Source organism: Colius striatus, chromosome 19 (assembly GCF_028858725.1).
Source record: "Colius striatus isolate bColStr4 chromosome 19, bColStr4.1.hap1, whole genome shotgun sequence".
Classification (NCBI taxonomy): Eukaryota; Metazoa; Chordata; class Aves; order Coliiformes; family Coliidae; genus Colius; species Colius striatus.
The window spans coordinates 6,088,325-6,102,960 of NC_084777.1; the positions used below are offsets into that span (position 1 = coordinate 6,088,325).

Consider the following 14,636-nt stretch of genomic DNA (forward strand, 5'->3'; position numbering starts at 1 on the left):
AGTGAGGGCCGTAGCGCCATCTTGGTGCAGGGCACCGCGCAAAATGGTGGGAACCTTAAAGGAGCCGCCTCAAGTTCAGCCTCAAACACCCGCCAAGGTAAGGGGAAGGTGGAGAGCTCCGTGCCTTCTTTGTGACTTAGGAGTCCAGGATGGAATCCTTGGTGTCTTTATTAAGGTTTATGACCCAGTCGCGATTAAACCCTCTGTCATGACTGCCTTTGATTCAATGCCACATACAGCTATGTGTCCCCACAGCCCATGGCACTAAGGAATGGCAGCTTCTCTCCCTCAGAAGAAGGGAGGAAAGCCAGGCCTGTAAAGGACTGCCTCAGCCTGATTCAGGCTGGTGTCACTGCTGAAGGGTAAAAAAATTACAGCTGCCATACCCTGACATCACACTGTTTCAATCTCAGCCCTTCAGCGTGGTTCAGAGCCATGTGAATCCCCAGAGGAGCTCACCTGGCGTCACATCCAGGCTCACAGACAAAAAAGAGGCTGTGTCTCCACTCACCAGGGCCCTGCTTCCTCTTGGGTGACACTAAACATTTTCCTTAGCTCCTAAATGGTTAAAATCAGCTTCATCTGCCTCACTGTGGCTGTACCCTGAGCAGGAGGAGCAATGGTACATAGCCCAGGCTTAATATCCTCTCACACAGTCATGCCATCAAAAAACAGGTGCATGCCTTGTTCCTATCCTTCAAATCACTGAGCAATACCAGAGGCTGCAGGTATCATCTGTGTTTAGGGACCAGGAACATGGTCCAGATCAGCAGAGAAGGTCTGGTGATCATCTCGCTGAATGTCTCAAATAAAAAGTAATGGATACAACTAGTGTCAACATTAAGTTTTTTAAAAACAGACAATGAAATCCATGAGAATTACAGCTTTTACCACTTTTTTCCTTAAGAACCAACCTATATGACATTTCTAAAGTGGGATATTTTGAAAACCTCATTCAGTTTCTCTAACAACAGCTCACCAAACTAAAGGCACCGAAAAATACAGTGTGTGTTTCCTCACAGCAGGAATAGTAACGCTGGTGTGTTAAAAGGATTTATCCAACAGTAATTTTGTGGTACCTGAAAAAAAAGCAGGCTGATTCACTAATGGTTATTTCCATTTGACTGACTCATTGGAGGACACTAGGCAGCAGAATTTCTTAAAACATTCATAAAGGCCAGTTTGAAGGCATTCATTATAATTTCATTAGTGTATCAGAGGCACTTCTGAGTGGTTAAGTGGAGACAATTTTAACTTCTACACACCAGTGATCACTGTTAGTAAAATAAGCATATCTGTGGCTTTCTAGGAACATTATAGGTCTCAGTATCCTCCTGTAGCCATAGGCACAAGAGCTGTACCAGAGGAGCTTTATCCCACCTGCCAGGGAACAATGTTGTAGACACTCACCAGCCCAGTCCAGTAGCAAGATTTAAAGCAAATAATACTAATAAATAAGAATGGTTTATATCTACTTGTTAGGTTAAAATGATCTGAAGTGAAGGTCCTAATTTTCCTTTGGTTTTACAGTACAAACTCCAAGGTCAGATGTGTCTTTTTCCTCACTGGCCACATGCATATTTTCCATCAATTTCAAGAGGACATTAAGGTGAAGTTACATGTTAACGTTGAATCACTATAAAGGCCAAGTCCTGCCAAATAAGGTGAGGGCTCGTGCTCATTTCCATTCATTTTTCTCCCCATGGTACCTACCCAGATGACTATTTCCTTGCAGTGCCTTTAGCACTCACACTAACCTGGCCCTGAGCCAGTTTCAATCACAGGTCTTACAGAAAACTGCCCACCTTTCTGCCAGGCCTGCTTTTTGCTAATTTAGCAAGTCAAATGAGCTTGGCTCATGGGCAGCCAACAACCAGGGAAGGTGCAAGGCTGGCAGAGGAGGGGGCAAAGAAAGAATAGCTAGGGCAGCAGGAGGGAGAGAATAAAATAGCTCAGGAAGTGCCTTTAAGTTCTTAGAGACACAAACACAAGTTTTCTTTCCATCTGTTTGTTTCAGGGTTTGAGTTAACCAGAAGTTTAGAAAACAAAGCATTTGCATCTGCCTGCACAGAGATTCCTTCCTGCTTAGTCACAGCAGGGATGCCGTGAGTTCAGTGGCAGGACTTCAGGTTAGGATTCTGAACCTTTGGCACAGCTGACGTCAGCCACTTCCTTTCCCTGTGGCTCACTTTTTCCTGCTGTGAAAGGGAGACAGCAATTACTCACTCAGGAGACCTACAGGACCGGATTCACCAGGGCATGTAAACTTGTCACAAAGGGAAGAGGGAAGCCAAGAAAGGACAACTCGCTCTCTCAAGCTCACTGCAGCAATCTTCACTTTTCAAATGACTGTTGGAGAGTTCAGCTCCTGCACCCATGCACTGAAATCCCTCTCTGAGGCTGCTGTCTGTCTGTCTCTCTGCTCACCCACAGCCCAGGGGTGTGATAGTACTGCAGGATCCTGCTTTAGTTCGTATCATTGTCCCCTGATGAACCTAACGCTGATGCCTTCACCTTCTGCAGCTGTGATCCATTCTCTAACAGCATTAACCCTGCAGGGTGACAATTTTGAGAGAGTCTGACTGACTTTCTATCCTTTTTTTAAATGGCTGAAGGCTCCACTCCAAGGGGAATCCCCTGCCACTGCTGTGCCAAAGCAATGACAGCCGTGCCACAAACCCCATCCTGCTGTAACTATATCACCGTGAGCCTCCATCTGAACAACATCCTGAGGTATTTTCCCGGGCAGCCAAAATCCGGCAGCTCTGGCTCTAAGCCTCGGTGAGGAAGCTCCCAAATCCCTTTCCTCCTTAAGCCCAGTGCTCTAGGGACCGCAGCCCTCCCGTTGCCCGGTACGACTCTGCCCACGAGGCTGTTGTAGCTCGGCTCCTGCCTTCCCGCAGCCTCCGCGACTCCTCCCAGGAAGTGGCGGCTGCGGCTGAAGCGGCTGGGAGAGGGGCCGAGGCCAGCATGTGTGCCAAGGCAGCCTGGGCGGCCGCGGCAGAGTGTCACGGCGTAAAGCAGCGGGGCCCAGCTTGATGTAAGTCGGTTTTCCCCACCCCTCAGTGTCCCTTCCCGGAGCTGCCTTGTGCCTGGCTGCTGTGTGTGTGCTCGCTGCCTGCCGCCCTCGCCTCTGCTCCCGCTGTGGCGTCGCGCCCCACTCTGTGATGGTTTCGGGGGGACTCTTGTCCTCCAAAGCCTTTAGGGTGCACCCATGAAAGGCCAGGCTGGCCAGCACCAGCTTGAGGAGCACTGGGAGACAGCCGCTGCCCAGGGGCTGGAGGGAAGGAGGCGGGGAGTGGCCGTTCCTCGCTATGACCTTTCAGCCATCACCTCTCGTATCCTTCCCATGCCCCATCCTGAGCCAAGGTGAAAGGTGCCTTGTGTACAACTCTTACACCAGCTCTGGAGTTTCCTTTTCACTGCCACACTTGCATTTTGTCACCAGCAGGGTTAGTCCCTTCATTCCGGTACTCATTTGCTTTGCATCCCAAAGCAGTGTTCCCTCCCACACCTCAGTGCACATCCAGCTGTCCCACACACAGGGGCAAAGGGAATATTTCACAGCCCTGAGCAACATTATGTTGTGCCCTCCCTTTTCTTCTGTTGTTTTTTCCCCATAAATTGTGTTGTTTCTTCCCATCTGGGCAAAGAGCTGTGAAACCCCACTGGTCTCAGGGGACAGCCACTTTGCACTTCTGTTAGAAACAACAGAAAGTGCAGTCAGTGGAGACTCAGATCCTGCATGTAAGGATGGAAAGTGTACATGGCAGTGCTGACAACTTACCTGAGGGCTGGCCAGCTTCAGACCCGCTTGAACTTATTTTTTTGGCAGCTGGGTAAATGAATCCATGGCTGGGCAAAATCCAGGTGCATGTGTGCTCCAGACTGACCACTTCTGTCTCAAGTACCTAACAAAACATTAACTGACTTAAATACCACAAGTTTAAGCAATGCTGTAAAATAGTTGAGGGGGGCTGAGATGAAGGAACAGGCTGCATCAGGCACAGAAATTAATTTGTTCGGGGCCCTGGAGGAAAGGTAAACACCAAAATAGCTTTGGAGATGGCAGCTGATGTCTTGTTAATGAGAATAAGGCTTGTGATCGAACAGCAGCTGAGAGGCCAGAGGGTCTCAAAGACAGCAGCACTCTTGCTTTGATTTTTTATTTTGCAGCCTTAAGAACATGAAGGAATAGGAAGAAATGGGTTTGTGTGGAGTAGATTTGCCCAGCATGCATCCCTAAGGGCCCTTGTTTCACTTCTCAACACCAAGAGTCAGGGTAGCCAAGCAGCCCTACACAGGCACAGCCCCATCAGTGAGGAAGGTGAGGGTGCTGCAGGGCAGGAAGGGCAGAGGCAAAAGGCAACTGGGATAAAAGAAACTAGATGGGAAGCTCATGTTGAATACTGAAGTTCCAAAGAATGCCCTGAGAGGAGCTTGTAATTGGGGAGAGAGGAGGCAGAAGCTGTGGTTGCCCTTGTGATCCTGACTTTATGTGTGTCACGGGCACAAAGTACAGTCCCAGAGCTGTTTGACATTGCAGCAACAACACACAAAGCAGCTCATTCCACCTTTTGCTTTCTGTAGCAGAGTAACCTGAACTTTGGGGCTGGACCTGTGTCATTCCCATGTACAGGGAGCATTTGCTTTACCCTTGCAGCCATGGAGTGATTCACCCCTCTGCTTTGTGTCTGGGACCAACGCAGGTCTGTGCCCTTAGGAGGGAGACAGCAGGAGCTGTGGAATGCTCAGGAGAGTGAGACTGTCTCTGCGTCACTTGCTGGAAAGGAAGAGCAGCGTTGGATACAGCTCATACTCCAGCAAGGTATTGAATGCACAACGTGACTGTTCCTGGCCAGCAGCCTGGACCCTGGCTCAGGCTGCAGCCCAGGGGAGCTCACTGCCCAGGAGCTGGCCTTGGGAGTAATCACACTGGTGCAATCTCTGGACCCACTTATTTCCAAGTAGCCTGTTTAAAGTGAACATCACATAAGCAAGAGAATATTCTTTATACAGAAGGAATCTCATTGTGTCTGCTGTTGCCTTGTCTGACAGTGTCTTCTACTAAAGTCTCTTGGGTTGCAAAGTACTTGGAAACTATCAGTATTGCTCTTACAGATACAAACATGCAGAGCAAGGAAAAGATGTTCAGGGGAGATGATGGGAGGGACTGGAACATCTTTCTTATTGAGGAAAGGCTGTGGGATCTGGGGCTGTTCAGCCTGGAGAAGGCTGAGGAGGGAACCTCATCAACACTTATCAGTACCTGAAGTACCTAAAGGGTGGGTGTCAGGAGGATGGGGGGACATTTTTTTTCTGTAGTGCCCAGGGACAGGACAAGGGCACAAGCTGCAACACAAACAGTTCCACTGGAACACAAGGAGAAACTCCTTTGGTGCTGAGGGGAGGGAGCCCTGGCCCAGGCTGCCCAGGGAGGGTGTGGAGGCTCCTTCTCAGGAGGTTTCCAAACCCACCTGGACACGTTCCTGTGCCCCCTGAGCGAGGGGAACCTGCTTGAGCAGGGGTTGGGCTGGAGCAGCTCTGCAGGGCCCTTCCATCCCCAGCATTCTGGGATTCTATGAACTCACACGTGGCAGAGAATCAGTGATGGAAAGTTGTGGCTGCAAAGTCTTCTGCATTGCCACTCAAACATTCTGTCTCACTGCCAGGCAAATTGGAACTGGAGAAACACATCATTCAGTTTGTGGAACAGAACAGGCTGAAATAGTTTTGGGAGCCATGTGGCCTTAAGCCCATGTTGCTCTCCTGCCTGATGGGCAGTGGCCATGGCAGCATCATGCAGGCTGGGGTTGGTGTGGGACATCAAAAGAAGACAGTATTTGTTGTTTCCCTTCCTGAAAGGGCTGGAACAGACAGGGAGTTTTTAAGCTTCCTCCCACTGATCCCACCACACTCACCAGTGCTGTTAAAGTCTGTGAACTGTGGCCAGCAGCTGCCCCACAAGACAACAGTGCTGGAGCTGTTAATCTTTTACCTCCAGCTATCTTTTCCTTCCCAAGCCTTGAATCCCTCTACTTACATCAAAATCAGCTCAGGCACCAGATCTTGCTGACCTTAATATCCATGAGCTTGTGCAGAGAGAGCAAGGAAGGGGGGCTAGGGAAGAGGAGGGGGGCTAGGGAAGAGGAGTGGGGCTTCCCTAGACCCAGGGAGGGAGCGACTTCTGCTCGCCCTTGGCCACCTGCCCGGCACCACAGAGGAGCACAGAGTCCACCCACTGCCCTCTGAAACACAGGGCTCCTCAGCAAGGTATTTGCAAAGATTCATGGTGAAGGCTGAAGCTCTGTAAAAGGCTGAAGCTCTCAAGACAAAATACTGTCAGGGCATTATTCAGATGCTGGTGCAGCCCTCCAGGAACAGCAGAGGTGAGCAGGTAAGTGGGGAATTACTGCTGCAGCTGAGCCTGGGGAGGGGTGGCTGACCTGGTATCCCCCCACCATCCTGGCACAGAAGAGAACAGACCTTGTCCTCTGACATCTCACCTATACATCTCAGACCTCAGCTGCTCCTACACATCCTCCTCATCCCTCTTCAAATGTATTTTACCTGATGTGGTGGGGATGATTTTCTTGGCTCAGTGCTTCAGACATGCCTCCCTCAACGCCCTCACCTCCTCTCCTCTGGCTTTTCTTGGTGCATTGATCATCCTTTGGCTCTGTTTTCCAGTCCCTCTGCTGCTTTTCATCACTCTTCTGATAAATTCCCCATCTGACTTTCTCCCTCTGTGCTTATCTCTGACTGGAAGGAGGATTTTGCTCTCAATATTTCCTACTGTCCTTCCTGCCCCCCCAAGCCACAATGCATGTGCAGATCAGATACCAGCCAGGTGAATGGTTCCTTGGTGTGTCCACACACCAGCCTGACCTGTGTGCTGTGCTCCCCTCTTGCCAGTACCCAGCTTTGCCATGAATTTTAGGCGCAAAAAATGAGCATATTATTTAGGATCAAGAGCAACCCCCTTCACCAAAGGCTTCAGTAGGACAAAGGGGTAACTAATTCAGCTACTCCATAGAGCAGTGAGGAATAAAACAGTTTGTTCTGCTAGAGAAAGGGGATATTTTGTGGCCTGTAGAGGACAAAGAGATCCTTCTGATGGAGGACAACAGAGGTCATGGACAGCAAACACCTGAGGTCTGGGATCATTGGTCTGGCTGTTACAGTTTGGCTGAGCTCATTTGACCCTGTGATACAACTGAAAATGAGGTTTAAGACCTTGTCAGCTCCCCAGTGAGTGTCTACATGTGCTTTTGTTTATCTGTGCTCTCAATTCTTGTTGCAACTTGTAAATGAAACATCCTCCTCTGCCAGCTCTTGTCTGTTTGGTCTTTCATCAAAAGTATGTGAAACCTCTTTCAGAAGCCACTGCATCAGCATTATTGCTCTAAGGTCAGCCAGCAGCAACTCATGAAGCAATACCAAAAGGCACACCTTCTATTGGGAAAACATACCTGGAGAGGCCACGTCCTCGTCACATGTGGCCACACTGCCCTTAGGAAAAGCTTCAAACTCACTTTCTGTCTCTCTTTGCAGGCAAAAATGTCGAGGCCAGTGCAAGCTCGGAGGCTGGAGGGAATAGATCAGAATATCTGGTGAGTTAAGACAATATCTGGTTTATCCTGGTGGTAGATGTGGTTTTAGGCAGCCCAACACCAGACAGACTGTGGGCACAGGGCAGCATGGTCTCTCTCAGCTATTTGCATTTGTTTAGGGAGCACATCAGGGCAGGTTTGTCCAGGGAGACTTTACCCTGGCGCAGCTCTGTACCTGCTGCTCACACTCCATGAGGTACTGGGTGCCCTGCACCACCCTGCACGTGGGAGCAACTTGTAGTGCAGTGTGCTCCATCTGCCCCGTGTTCCCCCACGGTCCCAGCAGCACCCAGATCCACACCAGGTCATGGCAGCACACTGGCTGCAGCCTGGCACCTGCTTCAAGCCCAACCTGGGGCACTGCAAGCAGTGATGCAGCTGAAGGGATGCTGCCAATGCTGTTCCCAGGCTGCAAGGCACAGGCAGTGGGGAATCTGCATACTTGAAGAGATTTAAATGAGCTTTTCCCAGAGTCCTGCTGTGCCTTGTTTCAAGCTATGAGCTGCCAATGAGCTGGTTCTTCTTTGAGTCAAGTGCTGAGTTAAGCCTGCCTTTCCCTCTGCAGAGGCTTTCATGGTGCCTTAGTTGCTAAATTTTGCAGAACAGAAATGAGCTTGAACACCTCAAGGGCTCTCCTGCTCAGCCTGGTCTGATCAGCAGCAGCGTGTGGCTTCAGCTGTGACCACACACCTAGACAGCACAATGGCACTTTCCTTTGACAACAAATTAAAACCACCTCCCTGTGCAATGGTGCCTCAACCTTGGCCTAATTAAAACAGGTTTGAAATGACCTGTGCTTGGTCCTGTCCACCTGTGAGCATCAGGGTAGTTCTGCAGGAAGGACACCAACTTCCCTCACTTCCAAAGGGATATTGGCAAGCAGAGGTAGTGCCAGTGTGGTGCCCAGACCCTCTGTAAATGAGTCATACAGTCATGCCTGTCTTTCTCTTCCTTTCTTCTCTCCAGGGTGGAGTTTGTAAAACTGGCTGCTACCTACTCCACAGTGAACCTGGGCCAGGGCTTCCCTGACTTCCCCCCGCCGGACTTCCTGAAGGAGGCGTTTGTGAGAGCCCTGAGTGGAGAGAACCACATGGTGCACCAGTACACCCGGGCCTTTGTGCGTGGACAGACCCCCCTCACTCCTCAACAATACCCCCCTCACTCCTCAGAGCCTTGGCCACTTCAGGGCTCAGCAGGCAGCGATAAATAGGACAAAACATGAGGCAACACATGCATCCAGCCTCAGCCTGCTCCCTGCCATGCCCGGAGCTTTAGCCCTCTGCTTTACCAGGGTGTTTGGAGCAGCTGAGCTGGCAGATACCCCATATGCTCAGCTGCAGGGTTCTTGGCTGCCCAGGCCCCTTCCAAGGGCTCATCCATGTTTGAGGTTTCTGCAACCCAATTGCCACCCCTCCTCTCACCCCACAGGGCCACCCACCTCTGGTGAAGATCCTCGCCCAGTTTTTTGGGAAGCTGCTTGGACGGGACATGGATCCTCTGACCAACGTGATGGTGACTGTGGGGGCATACCAGGCTCTCTTCTGCTGCTTCCAGGCTTTTGTTGACGAAGGCGACGAGGTAACGAGATCTGAGCTTGTTGCACAGGCAGCTGTCCTCTGGCAGAGCTCCTTTTGGCTCTGGGGCTGCCCAGGGGCAGGTTTTCATTCCTTTTGCAAAGCAGAAAAGGCTTTATCCTCATTCTGCAGTATATGAGCTTCCAAGGGAAAAAGAATTCTCTGCTGCAGGGTGCTGTCTTAATTCCACATAAGGCAAAATGAGTGCTCAGAGTGCTGCTGCTCCTCCCTGTCACTGCCCACTGGCAACACAGGTTCTCTGTTAAAGTAATTGAGGGATTAAAATTTACTGTCCCTTCCATTGCTCTCTGCAGTCATCAGGGAATGTCTGACCAGGACCAGCACCAGGAGGGTGATGGGATGTCTCTCTCTTCCAGGTGATAATCATTGAGCCCTTCTTTGACTGCTATGAGGCAATGGTGAAAATGTCTGGTGGGAAACCCGTGTACGTCCCGCTGAGACCGGTGAGTGGCTCAGAGCAAAGCTTGGGAGAGAGGGAAGAGTTCTAGCAAAGTGCTGAATGGTAACCAAACTGCAAATGTAGAAAAGCAAAGTGACACTCCCCTCTGTTATTTCTAGAAAGCTCCAGAAGGTGGAAAAATGATGTCTAGTGCAGACTGGCAGCTGGACCCAGCTGAACTGGCTTCTAAATTCAGCAAAAAGACAAAAGTCATCGTCCTGAATTCCCCCAACAACCCTCTGGGCAAGGTAAAATCTCTGACCTGCTGTGGCTGACCCTGAAAGCAGCTGGGGTGTGACAGCTCACCCAGCCACATTGGCAGTGCAGCAGTGACTCAGCCTCCTTGCACCCAAGGGAAACGGGTGCCGTGGCAGCACCACACACTGTGCACAATGCTCTGGCGTTTTTAAGCCTGGTCTTTTGTGCCAGCTGTGGTTTTACCCTGTTTGACCATCACAGCCAGCTCCTGCTCACCCTGGCTTGCTGCACAGCTTTCACAGAGTCATAGAATGGTAGGAGCTGGAAAAGACCTCCAGAGCTGCTCCAGCCCAGCCCCTGCTAAAGCAGGTTCCCCTGGCTCAGGGGGCACAGGAACGTGTCCAGATGGGTTTGGAAACCTCCCAAGAAGGAGCCTCCACACCCTCCCTGGGCAGCCTGGGCCAGGGCTCCCTCACCTCAGCACCAAAAGAGTTTCTCCTTGTGTTCCAGTGGAACTGTTTGTGTTCCAGCTTTTGTCCATTACCCCTTGTCCTGTCATGAGACCCTACAGAAAAAAGTGTCCCCCCCATCCTTCTGACACCCACCCTTTAGGTAGTTTTAAGTGTTGCTGAGGTCTCTCCAGTCTTCTCCAGGCTCAACAGCCCCAGGTCCCACAGCCTTTCTTCCTAAGACTCAGAAATGCCCCTGCTGCATCTCTGCTCCCCTCCCTCCCTGCTGCAGGTGTTCAGCCAAGGGGAGCTGGAGTTCATTGCAGGCCTGTGTGTGAAACACGACGTCCTGTGCATCAGCGATGAGGTGTACGAGTGGCTGGTGTACGACGGGAAGGAGCACGTCCGCATCGGTACGCAGCGGCCCCCGGGGCCTGGGCAGCTGCTCTGGGTACAGCATCACCAGGGAAGGAGCTGGGGATTTATCTGGGGTCCCGTGGGAATTACATGGGCTGCTTACATGCATGGCTTTACTGGGTGTGCATCCCCATTAGAGGTACTTCACTGCACTTCAGTCTCAGCCAAAGGAAACAGAGAGCTGGCTTAGCCTGAGATCCATAGCAAAGGACCTTTTGGATCCAGTGAAACTGTGGGGTTTGTTCCCATACTTAGTAAAACTAGAGTTTTCTCACTGTCTCTAGTTTCGGGACATCCATTTCAACATGATTTCAGAGGCCTGTTCTTCCTGTTGCCATTACATGCAATCACCTTGCTGCAGGATGATGGTGCCTGGCGTCTCTGGGAACCCCTGGGGCTGGGTATATGTGCATGATAACACTTAATTGCAAAGAGATGCTCTTGAGAAACCTGGGTGCCTGCTGGGGATCTGCTTTGAGGCTCATCCAGGGCAAAGATGTGCTGTGAACACAAGAAGCCACCACAGGGTACTGTGGGCAAATTGCTCCAACTGGTGCTGAGCTCTGCCATTTGTGTTTCTCTCTTGTGTCCTTGCCAGCCAGCTTGAGAGGGATGTGGGACCGCACAGTGACCATTGGGAGCGCTGGGAAGACCTTCAGTGCCACTGGATGGAAGGTGAATTTCCCCATGCAGCCCCTCCTTGTGTTCCCATCCCCATCCCTTTGCTCCACGCTGTGGGTCTGGCTGCCACAGCTCGGCACTGCAGACACTGCTGCTGAACACTCAGCTTTGAGCCCTGTGTTCTGAAAGCACCAGAGCTGCTTTGTGATAGCCCTGTCTGGAAAATGCAATGAAACCAGAGCAGGCACGTGAAGGGGAACACAAGTAGGTACCAAGAGACTCACCACCTTCCTCCTCTGCTGGTTGCAGGTGGGCTGGACTGTGGGACCCAACCACCTGATGCAGCACGTCCGGACCGTGCACCAGAACTCGGTGTACCACTGTGCCACAGCTGCCCAGGTAAGGTGGCTCCTTGCAACTGGCCCTGCAATTCCAAAAGCCTTGAAGCAGGGGTGAGAAAAGGTCCTTCTGCCCACAGCTGACCTAAAAGGCACAGATAGGGTGATGCATGATGCCCTGAAGAGGCTTCTTCCCCTCTCCCAGCAGTTGCCCCATGCCCAAGAGGAAGGGGAAAGCCCAGCCTGCCTGGGGTATATTTCTTATTTTACACTGACAAATTTAAGAGGCCATGTTGAGGGGCTGGAGGCAGAGAGCTCACCTTGATGCAGTGAGAAGTCACCCCCTGCTCCCTAGTCACCTGTGAATTGCATTGGAGCAGATTCTGGTTCTGAAGCAAACCTTGACCACCTCCTTCCCCCCGGGTACCTCTCTGCTCACAGGACGCCGTGGCTCAGGGATTCCAGAGGGAGTTTGAGCTCCATGGGAAACCAGACAGCTACTTTGTCCAACTGCCCAAGGAGATGCAGCAGAAGAGGGACTGGCTGGTCCAGAGCCTGGATGCTGTGGGGATGAAACCTATCGTCCCTGAGGGCACCTACTTCTTGGTGGCAGACATCTCCAAGTTCAGTGAGTTGTGTGGCTCTGGCAGGGCTGAGTATGGGGCTGCCAGCTCGGAGTGGGACCAGCAGCAGGGACAGGAACCTGCATAAACCAACACCCAAGCAGGGATGGACAATACAACGTTCCTCAGCCAAGCTCCCAGAGGCCATGGGTTTGGGGCTTAGCTGAGGCACCTGGCAGTAACCACAACCTCCACACTGCTGTGCTTCTCCTGCAGAATCTGACGTCCCTGATGTCCCTGACTCCCATGAGCCCTACGACTCCAGATTTGCAAAGTGGATGGTCAAGAACAAGGTAAACTCATCTGGCCCTTTCCACCATATTTGCCCCAGGTGGGTTTGTGCTCTCCCTGCTGTCTGTGCTGACAGGAGCCAGCAGCATTCCCCCACTGTGAGTCCTGGGGGGGGTGGGGGGGGGTGTCTGTCAGCAGCTGGCCTCACCCCTGGCAGTCTGAGCTCAAGCAGAGTCAGCAGACAGGGCACCAAAGGCATCTACAAGCCTATCCATGAGATTTGCAAGCAGTAAGTGGATAGCTCACACCATCCCAGAAGAGTAACCTCAGCTCCACGTGTTTCCCCTTCCCAGGGACTTGCAGCCATCCCACTCTCCACTTTCTACTGTGAGGCCCACAAGAACAAGTACAACCACTTCATCCGCTTCTGCTTCGCCAAGGTGAGCTGGCTGGCAGCATGAGGGCGGGTGAGTTTGGGAGTGACCATCAGGGCTGGGTGCATGAGATGAATGACAAGAAGAAATGCAGAGAGCCTGAGCAGAGCATCACAGCTGGTCCAGACACTCCTGCAGGCATGTGGGATGAGCTGGAGGCAGGAGGTACCTGATGTCTGTGGCATCCTGAACATGGGCCACATTCTGCAGTGAGAATGGGGGTTTTTATGAGGTTGGTGACTACAATGAGGGGAAAGGGGATTTGGCTGGAAGGTCCTGACCAAGCCTGTGGTGTTTGTTTAGGAGGAGGCCACGCTGAAGGCAGCAAATGACATACTGCAAAAATGGAAACAGGAGAAAACTAGTCCCTGAGCTCACTGGAGAGAAAACGTCTCCTTGGTCCTTTTCTTTTGTTTGGCTACAGACTTTGTCACATCCTTCTTTTTGAGCTTCCAACTGCGTTTTCTGTCAGACAAATGGTCAAGAAGAGGTTTGCCAGGCCCAGGGGCCACTCTTGTCACTGTGAAATTATCACCTTCTTCCTTGCAAAAAGGGAGTCTTCACACCCACTGCCAGGATTTGATGTTTCTTCTTATTAAAGACTTAGCTAATTAGTTCTGTGATGCACTCAGCAAGACATGAGGTCAGGTTGGCTCCTGGAGTCTTTATCACTGCCAAATCCTGAAAAGGTGTTTCAGGCTGTACCTTCAAGGCCATGCTGTGGAGGGGTCTCTCTTGCTGGCTTGTCTTGCTCCATGTACCCCAGGGTACAGGACAGTATTTCCACCACCATCCATCTGTAGGTTGATTCCTACGACCCTGAAAACGATCAACACAGTGAAATGCTGTTTCCCATCATTAACAATGTTCCTGTTCTTCTTTCTGTGCATCCCTGGGGAAGGGGGCCACAGAATCAATACCTGGCTCCCCCAAGGAAATGGGCTTTCTTAAATAACCCAGTTATTGCCAAACCTTCCCTGTGCACAGCCCCTAAACCAGCCCTGGCACCTGGTCAGGGCCTGACAGCATTGCCTAGGCTGCAAAGCAAGACCTTCAGGCCTTTGACAAGCAGATGCAGCATCTGGGAATGACTGGCACAACGGCCTGGGACTGCTCCTGCTGCTGGTGGCCCCACAGTCTTCTACCCACTGGGGCTGGTGAGGGAACACAAACAGCATTTTCAAAGGTAATTCATGATTTCGTCCTGGATTAAGAACGTAAGGCAGGACCAGGCACCCTGCAGGAACTGTGAGCAACAGCCTGTGCCAGAAGGGGTGGGGTGGTTAAATTATTAAAGATTAATTACTGCAATTATTGAAGAGTGTCTCTGTAGTGATTGTAAGGCTGATGCAGCTCCGCTGGGGAGCTGCCAGCACCTGTGTCTGCATTGTGTCCCATGGTGGTGGCTGCTCCTTCCACCCAAGCCAGTGAGCTCCAGCTGTGCAGGTGTGTCAGGCTGCAGATGTGGAGTTGCTCCCCATGGAGCCAGAGCTGCAGGAGGGAGCTGTTACCATACAAGTCATTTAAAGACCCCTCTAACACTAATTTCAGAAGGCAGGCATTCCTTACTGCATGGCTGGTAGCATGGGGGATGGTTCATCCTAGCAGACATGCCCTTTGGTGCATCAGTCACAGCTTGCATTGCCCTGTTACACACAGAGGCATTCTGTTTCCTGCA

At 51.4% G+C, this 14,636-nt stretch overlaps 1 protein-coding gene across 3 annotated transcripts; it reads left to right on the top strand.

Annotated features, from left to right (window-relative positions):
* The first annotated feature begins 59 nt into the window (after nucleotides 1-59).
* KYAT1 (kynurenine aminotransferase 1) lies at nucleotides 60-14,272 on the top strand. 3 transcript variants are annotated; one of them, XM_062011311.1, is made up of 14 exons: nucleotides 60-97; nucleotides 4,724-4,828; nucleotides 7,555-7,613; nucleotides 8,580-8,730; nucleotides 9,042-9,191; nucleotides 9,565-9,651; nucleotides 9,767-9,895; nucleotides 10,587-10,707; nucleotides 11,310-11,386; nucleotides 11,642-11,731; nucleotides 12,112-12,298; nucleotides 12,510-12,586; nucleotides 12,878-12,964; nucleotides 13,262-14,272. In XM_062011311.1, exons 2-14 carry the CDS (start codon nucleotides 4,748-4,750, stop codon nucleotides 13,328-13,330), a joined length of 1,365 nt encoding a protein of 454 aa, XP_061867295.1. In that variant the 5' UTR covers nucleotides 60-97; nucleotides 4,724-4,747; the 3' UTR covers nucleotides 13,331-14,272. The 3 variants fall into 3 exon arrangements, with proteins under 3 accessions (XP_061867295.1, XP_010204868.1, XP_061867294.1); XM_010206566.2 differs by lacking the exon at nucleotides 60-97 and adding an exon at nucleotides 2,803-3,040 and having other exon boundaries at nucleotides 4,710-4,828; XM_062011310.1 differs by lacking the exon at nucleotides 60-97 and adding an exon at nucleotides 2,803-3,040.
* The last annotated feature ends 364 nt before the right edge of the window (nucleotides 14,273-14,636 follow it).

Bases quoted from the DNA above. Each gene is read 5' to 3' on its own strand.
- KYAT1 (XM_062011311.1), top strand. From the start codon at position 4,748: ATGCTCAGGAGAGTGAGACTGTCTCTGCGTCACTTGCTGGAAAGGAAG. The intron at 7,614-8,579 runs GTGAGTTAAGAC...TCTTCTCTCCAG, and splicing joins GGAATAGATCAGAATATCTG to GGTGGAGTTTGTAAAACTGG. The intron at 12,965-13,261 runs GTGAGCTGGCTG...GTGTTTGTTTAG, and splicing joins TCCGCTTCTGCTTCGCCAAG to GAGGAGGCCACGCTGAAGGC.